The 14,144-nt window shown below is 39.1% G+C and overlaps 1 protein-coding gene across 3 annotated transcripts in view; it reads left to right on the top strand.

Moving 5' to 3' along the window:
• PRICKLE2 (prickle planar cell polarity protein 2) overlaps window positions 1-14,144 on the top strand; it is a 356,751-nt gene that overhangs the window by 177,816 nt on the left and 164,791 nt on the right. The window contains exon 1 of one of the 3 annotated variants that reach the window (XM_067463449.1): window positions 1,930-2,124. The exons of the other annotated variants lie outside the window; for them this stretch is intronic. Coding sequence (XP_067319550.1) covers window positions 2,114-2,124 — 11 coding nt within the window. The 5' untranslated portion in view covers window positions 1,930-2,113. Of the gene's footprint in view, window positions 1-1,929; window positions 2,125-14,144 lie in introns of those variants that run through there. 3 annotated transcript variants of the gene reach the window in all.

Raw genomic sequence — 14,144 nt, 5'->3', positions numbered from 1 at the left:
TATCCCAATAACTGTGGTGATACATCTTCAGAATAAGTCATTCCACGTAGAATTATGGCAGTTTGCATGAAATGTTCCTCCACATATACTAAAAAAAGGAGAACCCATCAGTGTAATACTTTTCTAATGACCACCTGTATGGTTGAACTGCCAGTATCTTTGAAGGGCAGTGTTTATTTTTTTTTTATTTGCTTCATTTCTACCCGCCTTTCTTAATCCTGAAGGCGACATACAAATCTGGCAAAAATTCAGTGCTGCACAGGTAAACAATAAAACACATCACATCAAAATATAAATAATCTAAATATATAAGCAATTAAAACACATATCAATCAATCAATCAATCAATCAAACAAACAAACAAACAAACAGATTAAAACCATATAAAATAAAACAGTTCATTGTAATATTCATGTAGATACCACCCAAAGAGAATGGACCCACTTCCTATAAAAGAGGATTTAGAGTTTGAAATTTTGGGATAGATTTTTTTTTCTAATGTAGTGATCATATAGTGGAGTTTGGAAATGGTTTGTTTTAAGAATATAGATTGAGCATCTCTTATTCAAAATGCTTGGGACTGGAAGTGTTCTGTATTTCAGACTTTTTTCACATATTTCAAATACGTAATGAGCTATCATAGAGATGAATCCCAAGTCTAAATACAAAATTCATTTATGTTCCACATATGCCTTATACACGTAAGAAGAAGGTAATTTTGTAAACAATTTTTAAAAGAATGTTGTGCATGAGGCCATGGTTTTGTACATTCAGCACATGGCCTACACACCTGGCTTTCTTTGAATAACCATTTGTTATGGCCTGAACAATTTTGGTTTCTTCAGTATTATGAATTTTGGAATTGTGGATGAGGGAAGCTCAACCTGAATTCATATTTGGCTTCCTTTGAATAGCCACTTGTGATGGCAAGTGGAGTTTTTTCAACAAAAATGTTAAGGATTAGGATTTTCTTTTGTAAAAAGTGGTCATTATTGTTGAGGGCTACACCAGTCAGCCACATGCTTATTTTGAATGAATTGGCACCCTGAGTTTCCTGTTTGGTGTGGGTTGTTCCATGCAGTGAGCTTATACATTGCAATGATCTCCTCCCACCAACTACATCATGCAGTCCTACAAGATTATGATTTTACTTGCCACCTTAATGTTCACCATTTGTTAACAGAGTCCATATTTTGCAGCAGTGTGAGCTCCTTTAGTGTGGGTGGTTCTAGCTGGAGGTACTGCGTGACCCTTTCAAGGTCTTTCTTTGCAAGGTGGCATTTGGCCAGGTTATGAAGGCATTAGTCACGCTATTAATTGAGCAGCTTTATAAATCAACAGGTGTAACAAAAAGGCAGATTTGTAAGAGTGTTGAGTATTTAAAGGTTGAATTGTGTAACTGTAAGACTTGTCTAAATAAAGCCTTATTTATGATGATGGTAGAAAGTTGATAATCAAAGATCCATACTAAGTGAACTTCATCACCTCCATCTCATGCACAGGGATTTGTGTCACTTCCACTCTGAAACTCTCTGATTTTGTTGTAGTAGCAGGAATATATCCAGTAAGTCATAGCTTATTCATGTGAAAAGATTATTTGATGCTAGGTCAGGAACATTCATGTGGCTGAAATGAGATAATGTCATCACAAAGGTCTCCAGTGTGGGTGTTATCTGTTCAAAGATAATAGTGTGGAATGTGTTCTACATGAATCTCTGCAATAAATGGTTCATTTCTGTTTCTCATTGAAGCAATGAGGCAAGCTTATTGAAATCTGGGAAATTACCTAGGAATTACTGGTATTCATGTTTTCTCCAAGGCTTGTGTAATTGCAGACAAACATATCCATATTCCTTGCTCCAGCAGCAGCTGAACATCTGGGTATCAGAAGGGAGCAGGCCAGGGAAGTTTAAGATCTGGAGCAAAAGCTACCCTCTAATGAGGGTAGATTTTGTGCCTAGTATGTTGGTGATTATGCAGAAGTGGAATTCTGCTTCTTTGATCAGATTTCAGGAAGATTTCAAAAGGAATAAGAAAATCCAAGAACAAGAAGAAGTGTTATTTCTTTTGGACAATGGATCCTGGCATCCTGTAGCCATGATGATGGTTGACTATGATCCAAAAGTAAGTTTCCCATACTCTGGACGACACCACCTTGGAACTCCCTTTATCTTGCCTTGGGTTCTGTGGTGGAAAAAGGTTATAGATGTGCATATAAATGTATTGAGTCTGTAATGCTGGAAATGTGCAAAAAAATGGCAACAAAAATTATTAGGGGACTGGTTACCATTGGAGTGGATAGCTAACTGAAAAAGACAAAAGAGGGGATCACAGATGTTTTGCTCTATTTGCCTAGGAATACTTTGATTCAGTATTTGTGGAGTTTTGTTTTTACTTTTTGATTTCACGTAATTTACACGTTGCAGTAGTTCGTAACATAAGCTTAAATATGGGACAGCTAAAAATAGTTGGTTGAAATGCTTGCTTGATTTCGATGATATTTTCCTATTGCCTTCTCCTCAATCAAAATCTGTGGGTGTTTAAGCCCCATTATATACAATGTATAGTAAAATACATTTCTTTTTGTAAAATGACAAAATCAAGGCTTGCTTTTTGAATTTTCTTTTAGAGTGGTAGATGGTAAAATCCATGAATGCAGAATCTGTGGATATGTGTTCATTAGCAAATGGTTTTGTCGTATCTTGTTTTTACTAATTTGGGATTTTTAAACTGAAAAACAGGATAAAAATATTTTAGAATAAAATAAGATATTATCTCTGATATCAGCAGCATTGTGCCTCAGAAGCATAAGGATGCTAATATGTTTATGTCATGCTCATGAGCCTACCATAAACATCTGGTTGGCTACTGTGGAATAGAACACTGGGTTGTGAAAGGCTTCTAATATAAGGCTTTATTGCCGATATCAGTGTTAAGGTTGCCAGATTTCAGGCCTACCCCTGAGTTTCCAGTTTTTATTGATCCTCTATGGTTGGCGGACAAGATAATGGATTCTTCAGGTTCTTACCTACAAAGCCCTGAACAGTTTTGGACCCACCTACCTGCATGACCGCATTTCTGTTTACCTACATGATCTCTTCGATCTTCCAGAGAGGCCCTTCTCTTGCTCCCACCCCCATCGCAAACATGACTTGTGGGAATGAGGGAGAGGGCCTTCTCTGTGGTGCCCCCCCTCAACTCTGAAACTCACCCCACAGAGATATTAGACAAGCTCCCACCCTGGCGGTCTTCAGGAAGAGCTTGAAAACCTGGCTGTGCCAGTGTGCCTTCAATGGATGAATGAACAATAATACCCTGACATGACCTACCTCTACCTCTCGGATCCCCTCTCTAGATACATTACATTGCTGTCTCATCGGTGTTTTTTAATTTTTAATCTATTCAAATTGGCCTGCCCAATGTGATCAATTTCTATGTTTTAAATGTGTGATTTTATATTATCGATGCGTTAAAATGGGTTTGTATTTTATTTTATTTTGCTGTGTTCTGTTGTATATTGTTTACTGTATTGCTGGGCTTGGACCCATGTAAGCTGCACTGAGTACCCTTGGGGAGATGGTGGCGGGGTATAAAGAAAGATTAATTATTATTATTATTATTATTATTATTATTATTATTCTGTTTTGGTTAGCACAACTCAGGTCTGTGTTCAAATCTCTAGCTCAGCTAGTATACCAACAGCTTCCTACAATTTTGCAAGGATTATTTGAATTGTTGCTTGCAAACACATTCCAGAGGGCCTATGTACTTATTTAGCTACCTTTCTTCTTCTCTTCTACAACCTCATCACATGGAGAGAAATGAGCATCCTAGCACACTGTCAGGAGGCTTCCTCTTTGGAGCCCACCAGATGCGATCACATTATGTAAGGGAACTTCTGATGGGACTCAGTAGAGGAAGTATCCTGGCAGCTTGCTAGGATGCTTCTCTGGGAACACAGGAGGCTTCCTGTGTTCCATAGGGAAGATCGGGAGGAAACCAGGTAGCAATGCTTCCTCATGTGGGATGGTGTAAGGGGTGCTATGGGCGTTGCAGGGCACAGAGCAATGGTTTCCACCCCACTTCTCCATGGATTTGGACCTCAATGTGATGAGGTCCCTAGTCATTGTGGGACAAGGGCTCACTCTCTACATCCATCTTCTCGCTAGATCAAAGCAAGTTAGACTTATTACATCTCCCTAAGTAAGCGAAAAGAGATAATATTCTAATTTCACCATGATCAGAGAGCAGTCACTTTACTTAAAATTTATGTATTAATTTCCGAAAATAAAAATACAGTGGGCTTTTGGTGACCACTAGGATTTGGTTCCAGCACCAGCACCATTATCACATGGATATCAAAATCTGTGTTTGCTTATGATTATTTTTAGAATGATGTGGTAAAATGGCATTCTGTATATAAAATGGAAAAATCAAGTTTTGCTTTTTGGAATTTTGTTTTGTTTTTATCTTCTTGAAGCCATCAATGGTAGAATGTGAGGATGTAGAATCTGTGGATAGGGAGGACCAACAGTTATTACTTTTCTGTATTATGTGTGTTTAAATGACATGTTGTGAACAGCTATGTTACTTAATGTATGACATTCAGTGATATCACCAGGGCCATCCCGGGGTTTTAGATTTCAGCCTGTAAACATCAGCTCCTGGGATAATCCTAAACAGGCAACCTAATCGGGACTCTGATGTCTCGCAACTTAGTTTGGTCTTAACGAGGAACGTTGCTCAGTGTGGAGTGATTTTTAGACCACAGTTCAGTAGGGCAATGCAATGTTTCAGACCTACAGCCCAGATTGCACATTAAGAATACGTGACATCAGCCACAACCTTCTGCAAAAACCTTACCTGAGGAAACCGTTAAATCAAAGGTGGCAATTACAGTGACAGGAGGAACTGATGCATCTTTCTACAAGGTCAGGCAGTAACCAGCATAGAGATGTCAAAAGTGTTGATACTAAGGATCCTCAAAGGCAGGCATAAAGGCATGAGCTTTAAAGTTCATCTCCTTCTACCTCGTGCATGACTTTGATGACAGAAGGCTCAGTTTCTGTCATACAGAGAGGCAGCGGGATGGGAAATTCTGGGCTGCTTCAAATGAAGTCAGTTTTTAAAAGACGAAAAAGAAATTATTCAGCTACTTGATCTTTGTAAAAGGATTCATGTTCTGCCCAAACATACCTGCTATTCACAAAGACAGCAATAGAAGCACTAAGAAAAAGGGTAGGTCAGATAATCTTCTTCTCTCTTATCATCTTTTCCTCCTCCTGAATTTCTTTCTTTCTTTTTCTTTTTCTTTTTGGAGTCCAAGAATGATTCTTCAACACTCTGGGTTCCTAAAACCTTGTTAAACAAGTGTCAGAGTTTCATTAAGCAAGCTGTTTCTTGTGGCTTTGGGCCAATGTAGTGGAATTGATCCCAGCTGCAGGACAGATGGCACAAAATCCAAGTGGCCTCTAAAGGGACAGTTCTGTGTCAATCAGAATTGGAGCTAGATGGCATTGCCAGTCTTTTTTCAACCACATCCTGCTAGAGAAGCAAGGACTCTGGGGAAGGTGCCACAAAATGTTTGTATTCCATCAGAGCTATGTTTATTTAATTATCATCTTTCATACTAAAATGCGTACATGTACTAAACAACTGCATACCCCTACTACCATATCAAGACAATAAGTAATACCCTGCAGTAACTGACATTAAACATTAGCAGCTAAACTCCTCTGCTATGCTACCACCACAAAAAGATTGACTTCCCATCCTTCAAGTTCAAAATCTAGATCCATAAAATCCTTAAACTTTTTTTATTTCAAGCTACAGTATATGTCTTTTGACTAAATCAAAAAAAGGTGTGTGTGTGTGTTTGTGTGTATCTTCAAATGCCAGTCAGGGTGATATTAAGAAACTGTGTTGGTCTCTCATTGTTTTCTGAACAGAACTGTAAACACTCTGGGTATTTGAAGAACTTTTTGCTTCAGCATGGCACTGCCTAACCTGTTTAGACCTTCATCAGGAGCCATGCTCAGAAGCAAAAGCAAGGTCTCAGCACAGAGCAGGGCTCTTTCTAATGTGGTCCTTTAACCCTGGAATTTCCTGCCCAACTCAGGTTTGGCAAGCACCTTTACTAGGAAAATATCCCAACTGCTTCTAAGTGACAATTTAAGATATTGGACTTCAGGTGTATCTACACTGTAGAACAAATGCAATTTGATATTACTTTAATCACCGGGGCTCAATACTCAGGTATCGTGGTAGCTGTATTTTGGTGAGGCACCAGCAGTCTTTGGAAGGAAAAATGAAAGACCTTGTATAACTACAACTGTCATAGTTCCATAGCATTGAGCCATTGCAGTGAAAGTGACATCAAACTGCATTTATTATATAGCATAGATGCATTCCTCATTGTTTACGGTCCTACCCATATCTATGTGTGTTACATAGATACAAAACATCTGTATGACATTATATGTCCCTAATGATGAGGGCCATAGTCCTCAGGATCACACGGATGGATAGACAGACATATACATATAAAGCAATAAAGCATTCATGTTTTCCTTACAGCAATACATTCTCTTTTTCCATCAGTGAGCCTAGTTGCTGCCTTTCTCCCATGTTCTCGAGAACTTGGAAGTGCAGCCATCCCCCTGCCCCAATCCTTCTGCCATTCTGAGCAGGTGTATGAAGTAGGTCACTGTGGTTTGGTTTACATCTATTTTCTGGTGGCTACTGTTAGAAAAGCACTTTTCTACATTTCCATGGCCAAATGGCCTGGTTTAGACTTGCAACTGTTTTTCCCAGAGGTTGGAAAAGTTTCTTTTGAAGACTGCAACTCCCATGATCTCCCAGCCACATTCCCTCTGCTGAAAGAAATGCACTTGATTTAAAGATAGCCCACTGAGCAGCTGTCAGCTGTCAAGCTGTTTCTTAAAAGTGCTTTTTAAGGAACTCCTAGAAACGGTGTGCTCAGCCCTTTGCCAATGACCACTCAAAGGAAGCCCATCTTTTCTCTGTGATGCTGTCTTAACTGGCTCCATCTGTCTCCATAAAGGAGGCTCACTAAATAATTCAGCACAGCAACTTGAGATGTCATCCATCTCCCTTATTACCCCAGTGACCCGATGACAGCAGATCAGCATGTTGTTGTTACTGCTCTGTGATATTACAAAAGCTGTTACAATCTGAAAAGAAATATGGTAATATAATCCCTCCCCCAAAGAAAACCCCACAGGTCTTGGGGTGCAATAAGAAGGAGGTAGTTTTCCTCTCAGAAAAAGAAATGAGGTCTTAAGACATAGGTTGTGAGCCTCTAGGATTATTCCTATGGTTCATTATCATTTTAATAGTACTGGAGATGCATAAAGCGGATTTTGCCACTGCCTTATCATTCACTATCTGAACTTCAGTGCAGTGGGCAACTTTGCTCCCCCTCAATAAATTGAAGCTTTGAGGAAACTCTCCCCTTGGAAGCCCAATTGGCACTGATTTCATTATAGTAAGATATTTATTTTTAAAATAATAACGTCTTCAGAGTTCTAATTGCAAAAGTACACAGCTTTAAATTGTTTAAAGTTTTAAACCTGTTTTTCACTTGTTAAATTCTTTAAGCATTATTTTATTCTGTCTAAACTACTTTTTTATTGTTTTATATTTTACATGATGTTAATGGCTTAAAGTGATATTGCTTGTATGGATCCCATGATTTAAGGACATATCAAATATTTTGGGAGCCAGTGTAGTGTAGGATTAGGAATCTTGAAAATCTTCGCTCAGTTGCGGATACCCACTGGTGGCTTGTGCAAATCTGCTTCAGAAGTAAAGCATGGTAAATAGCTTGTGCATTTTGGCTGAACCTTGATCCATTTCTGCTGGCTGGATATTGGTAGACCCCTGTATCCATTTTCGCAAACCTCCCAAAAATGGGCAGATAGCCGGATAGCCTTTTTTATACTGCAGCCAGAAAATACAGCCAGATCCAGCCCATTGGCAGCAATGAGGGGACCTCCCCGGGCTCTCCTTCCCATCATTTTAGGCAATTGCATTGTCTGTTCTTATATCCTTCATTAAGAAGTGAATTAAAAAGCATCAGGGTTAAGATACCAGTCTTTCTGTAATCCTTTCCCCTTTGGTCTGTAAAGGACACCTGCATTTAAAAAAAAGGATTAAGATACCACTGTTTCCACGATCCTTTCCCTTTGGTCTGTAGAGGAGACCTGGGTTTAATGCTACGTTAAAGTTGTTTCAACTAGAGGAAACAAGCATTGCAGGTCTCTCCCTGCATGCAGCTTTCCAAGGCATTTTAAGGAGGCTTCCTAATTCCCAGGGAAGGGAAAGTGATGATTTGGAGCTATCCTATCCTGGGCTTCCTTTAGAAGGTCCTCTCTTTTCTCTTAATTTGTACTGCAGGCCCTGCCTGAAGTGGTGCCTGCTTTCCCCCCCTCCTACCTTTCTGCTTTGGATGTAATGCTTCTTTAAAGCTGTTTCTACTTTCTACTCGAGAGGAGAGGTATCTAGGTGGTAGTCATTTTCTGAGAACAAGGCTTTTTTGTTTGTTTGCTGGGTACTATTATTATTATTATTATTATTATTATTATTATTATTATGGCGGAGAAGAGGGGAGGAGAAAAAAATGCTAAAAGGGTGACTCTCAAAGCCCCCAAACGCATGTGCACCCATCCCTCATGTTCTTAACTCCCAAGAAAATAAAGGAAAATCAAAAAGATTCAAGAGAGAGGCCAAGACAGAACCCAAGCCAAAAAATACACAAAGTCAGGATGCAACTGTGATGTGGAATAGGGGAGAAAGAGCTGTGATTGGCTGCCACGTGGTCCTGTTACAGACAGGAAAATGTTACGATTGTGCCTTTGCTGTTATGGCCACCTGGCCAAGCCAAACATGCAAGATTAGCCATAGGGAACTGACCACTCCCAATCTGTGCACAAGCCTAATAGCAAGCCCCTTCTGAACAAATCTGGCCAAGAAAACCCTGTGATAGAGTCAGCATAATTTAGAAATGACTTGAAGGAACACAAAAAGAATATATTCGGTCCTTTACATCCATGGATTCTGCATCTATGGATTCAACCATCTCCATTTTGAAAATATTGTTTTAAAAAATCCCCCACACCAATATTGATTTTGCTATAAGGGGACCTGAGTATCCATGAATTTTGTTATCTGTGAGGAGTTCTGGAACCAAACACCCAATGGATACCAGGGACTCCATAATGAAAATACAGGAGAAACAATTATAATCCAAAATTACTTTCAGCCAAAATTATTGAGATATACCATAGACATTCATGATGCTGCATTCTTAAGTCAGATAAAAGATATGGACTATCCCAGTTATGGAATATCCTTCCCAATTGGCTTGTACGTTGCTCTCATTCCAGCGCCATCAGAAAACATGATTGCTTACTAAAAGCAATTGACACCTAATTGGTTTTATACAGAATCACACATGTGTATGCCTTTGAAATAATTTAACTTGTTAAAATGTTTAAAAGGTGTTTTTTTCAGGATTTAAAGTCATTTTAACTGTTGACATTGTTTTAAATGAATCACATTAATGTTATTCTGTGCGGCCCTGAAATCTTTAGGTTGGTGGAAAGGATCAGAAACTAATATTTTAATAAACAAATAAATAAATAAATCCATGTTTCTTACTATATATGTTCCTTTTTGAGTTAAAACAAGAACAAATGCAAGATTCAAATGTGGTAGAATTCTCTGGGAGAAGATAAAATTCCCTACGTGCAACAGTGGCTCATCTGTTCCCAGGCATAGATAATACCAATGTGCATTATATCTGTTTTGTCTGTCTCTTTTTTATTATAATGGTTCTTGGATTTCTTTTTTTAGCTTCCAGGCTGCTTAGCTAACCTCAATAGTAGTCTGTAACAATAGGCTCATCTCTTGACTGTTAACAGCATCCATCTTCCTGGCTGTGAAAGTCATTACTGCAGCCTGTCTGGAGTGTGTTCCCTTGACTCATCCTACACCTTGGCTCTTAATGAAACACCCTTATAAAGAGTGTGGCATACAGCAGCAGCCACAAGGAATGGGACTTGCCCTCTGAGATTTTGTGAGCCTCTTGCAAGCAAAAAAGGGAACCTGTGTACCAAAGGAACAAGGGGTCCAAAATGGCCAAATTGCTATTGTGTCAAATAATTTTGATGACCTGAGTTCAGACCTTGGGAAGTTTCTTTTAAGAAGGGTTAGTGATGTGTCATGCCGAAACCACCCACAACTGAATGATGGCAGTATAATGCTTTGGGTCCCAAAGCATGCACTTATTTTTGCCCAGTAAAAGAGGGCTACCATTATAATCATTCTTCTTCACAGTACCTCTCCATATTACTTTAAAACAATGAAGAATTAATATAATGGTTTTGCATTCATTCTAATTTATTCCTATTCTCGACCTCCGAAGAGGGACTCAGGGCGGCTTCCAACAATATAAAAACACCAATAAAATACTCAATTACATAAAATGATAATAAATATATATTTAAAAACTGTTCACCAAGTTTAAAGTGAAGATGTATCCTCTATACAGTTGGCCCTTCACATTTGCTGAAGTTAGGGTTGGCGAAAACTGCAAAAGTAGAAAAACCATGGATAAAAAACATTTCTTTTTTCCTGAGAGATTACAACTGTAGGATTCTCTATGTCCTTCAGTGCAACTCTATGACCAACTTTTGATATGAAAATAATAATCAAATCCGTGAATACTCATATCTGCAAAAGTGAAATCCTCAAATGTGGAGGGCCAATTGTGTTTCGAATATTTAAGCGGAAATAAGGGTGGGATAATATAATATATATGCCATCTAGGGCTTCATCACAAAGTGTCCCACTTCACATGGCTTCACTGAGAAAGAAGAGGGGCAGTGAGGCAAATCCATTATCCCATGCGCAGCTCCCTCTCGGCAATGCTTTCCCCATCACATGGCAGAAGTGTCACCCTCCTGATGAGGCCCCATGCTATCTCCAAGCCAGCACAACACAGGAAGCCTTCCATGTGGGGAAATTGTTCATGTTGTGTGATGGCCAGCATGAAGCTCCATCCGTTAGATGGGGTAAAAGTATCCTAAGATGCTAAATCCTCCCCGCATTTGGTCAGGTTTCTAGTTGCATCAGCCAAACAGCAGAGAGCCTTTCTACACTATGCTAAAACCCGAGAGGAAGCAAATTAAAGTAACCCGTACCTCTCGGGTTGTAGTCCCCACCCCTCACCCAAATCCTGGGTTGTCCTGAATTGATCCATGATGCTATCCAGCCCCCTATTTGAGCCCCAAAACTAACAGTGAGGCCTCTCTCTACAGTCCTCCTGGTGTGAGAAAATGATGCATCAGGAGTAGGGAGGGGAGAAGAGAGTAATCCCTCCTCCCTCCCTCCCTACCTCCTGATGCACCATTTCTAAAGACCTGAACCTTAGTTTAAGGTCCAGGTCTTTAAAGGTGTTTAATTAATGTGGAGTAAATCAGGAAACCCTATTTTAATCTGCATTAATTCACTTTTACCTGAGGCGTTGTTTGGATTCCTGAGGAAAAAAGTGAAACTCATCCCGCATTTTGGGCCTGTCTGGAAGGGTCCAGTGAGACTTTATGTTTTTAAGGCTATTTCAATAACTTGGAGCCTGAAGTTTTATGGCCTATTGTGTGTGTTGAGCTGGAACTATAAATTGGAGAGTGCTTTTACATTGTTATTTGTCTGGTTAACAACATCAATATCCATCAGACTGAACTAGGTGCTTTGCAGAAAAGCAAATAGGCCGCAGAAGGCATCCTTGACAAGTAGCAGAGCTTTACTTTGAGTGCTAAATTAATCTAGGGCTAGGCTGTACGAACAGAAGCCTTTACCTCTTTGAAATGCTTTGTTCTGTCTCCAAAGGTAGACAAGATGACTGCCATCCCACAGTACATTGCCTGGAGCAGGAAATTCTGTTTTGTGCCTGTAGTTTTCCAATAAGATTGCAATCTGGTGATGCTGTTTGTTTATGGGTTCTCCAAGGAGATCTTGCTCAGTTTTTGCTTTTTACACTCCTTCTTTCCTTTCCTACAATGTAACTGACTTAAAAGCTCAGCTTGTAATGAAGGATAGTGGGAGTAAAAATGTTGACAATTTAAGGCTCAAAATGTGCTCTGTAGGATACATTCCAAATTTTAAAAAATCATCAAAGTCTTCAACACAACCATTGAGCTGACTGACATTGGGATAATTTTTTTGGCTAAGAACATTGGGAGGAGTGAGATTGCATGAGAGGTAGCCTTGTGGACAAATCATATGCAGTTGGTAGGGCTTAGTGCAACAATAGGAATATCCCAGTCCAAAGTTAATTTTTCCATAGTTCTATAGTAAAGGAGAGTCTGCAGGCACTTACCCATATGTACATATTAGACTTGTTAGAGTGATATGCAGAGCAAAGTCCTGTACTTTTAATGGTTATGTAAATGTAGGAATTTCAGTAAGCATTGCTTGTTACCTGGTTGTGTGATAAGCAACATTTGCTTATCGAAACACTTACTTATCTTTGTCATGAGGCATTTGGGGGAGGATGAGGGACACACTGCTGGAGAGGTTGCAGGTTGGATTTTGAGGGGATGGTGAGCTTTAAATATACAGACAATCTTGAAGTTACAGACAAGAGAGATTCTTTAGGTTTGTTCCTAATATGATTTTTTGTAAGTTGAAACAGGTACATTTTTAAACGTATCTCCAGGCAAATATATAACTGGATAGCTTGGGGAAGGGTGAAAATCCACATTTTGTTTGTTTGCTGTCTGTGCCCCTGTTCAGAATATTTCATCTCACTCTCTGTCCCTGTGATAATTTGTTTTTAAAAAATTGGCGAGAAAGCTTTTCCTCCATGATAACTTCTTCGGGACTGAAATTCCCTTTCATGGGTAGATTTCTCTCACTTCCTGTTGTCTCACCCCCATTCTTAACTATGAGTCAGATGTTTGTAAGTTGAGTGATTGTAACTCGGGGACTGCCTGTAATTCTAATTGTATTGATTGCATTTTGTATCCATCCACAAATGTTTGACTATTTTTTACGTTGGTATTTTCCTTATTTTAAAATTTTGTCAGGTTATATCATATGATTATTAGCCACACTGAGCCCCTGTGGGAGAAAGACAGGATAGAAATACAATTAATAATAAAACAATAATTGCTACAATCTCCTCTTCCTCTGTACCACTATTAAATACACAAAAGAGACCAGACCCTGTCTGATTTTAAAAGTTAAGCATGATAAACTCTGATTAGTACTTGGATGGGATACTACAAATTACCCTGTTTCTCTGAAAATAAAACAGGGTCTTATATTACTTTTTGCTCCAAAAGATGTGTTAGGGCTTATTTTCAGGGGCTGTCTTTTATTTCAAATTGACTTTTTTATTAACTGCTACTAGGGCTTATTTTTGAAGTAAAGCTTATATTTTACTTGCTGAAAATGCGAAGGAACCGCTAGGCTAAGCTGGCCCAAAGTAAAGCTTATATTTTGAGCATCCTCAAAAAAATCCTGGAAAATCATGTTAGAGCTTAATTTCAGGGTAGGTCTTTTTGTTGTTGTTGTTGTTGTTGAGAAAACAGAATAATAACAAGTGCTTTAGTCTACATTTCAGAGGAAGGCACTAGCAAAACTATCTCTGAGTATTCCTTGTCTAAGAAAACCCTGTGGAATTATTGAAGTCACCATAAATCAACAAGCATCTTGAACACACACACACTTTTCCAGTTTTCAAGCTGGCAACTAATGTATATTCCATTCTTAGTCCCCCTTTCATATGAGGTAGGAAACAGCCAGTTGGATCACACCAAATATTTCCACATTCATCCTTCTCTGTGTGGTCAAGCAAATGTATTGGAGAAGCCCCCCAAGAAAACAGGCTTCCACAGTTTCTCCTCCCGCATCCACTACCTGGGTATTCAGGGTCACGTTGCTATGACACATCTTCACCATGACTAAAGTCCACTTATGACCCTCTCTTCCACGAATTTGGCTAATTCCCCCTTTTAAGCCGTGCAGGCTTATAGCAGTTATTCCACCCTGAGGCAATAAATTCCACAAGTTAATAATGTACTGTGCAAAGAACTGGTGTGTTCGTGTCTGGCTTGTCA

This window comes from Anolis sagrei, chromosome 2 (assembly GCF_037176765.1).
Source record: "Anolis sagrei isolate rAnoSag1 chromosome 2, rAnoSag1.mat, whole genome shotgun sequence".
NCBI classification, from domain to species: Eukaryota; Metazoa; Chordata; class Lepidosauria; order Squamata; family Dactyloidae; genus Anolis; species Anolis sagrei.
Note: the sequence above shows the minus strand (reverse complement) of the source record. Positions and strands in the feature narration are given on the sequence as shown.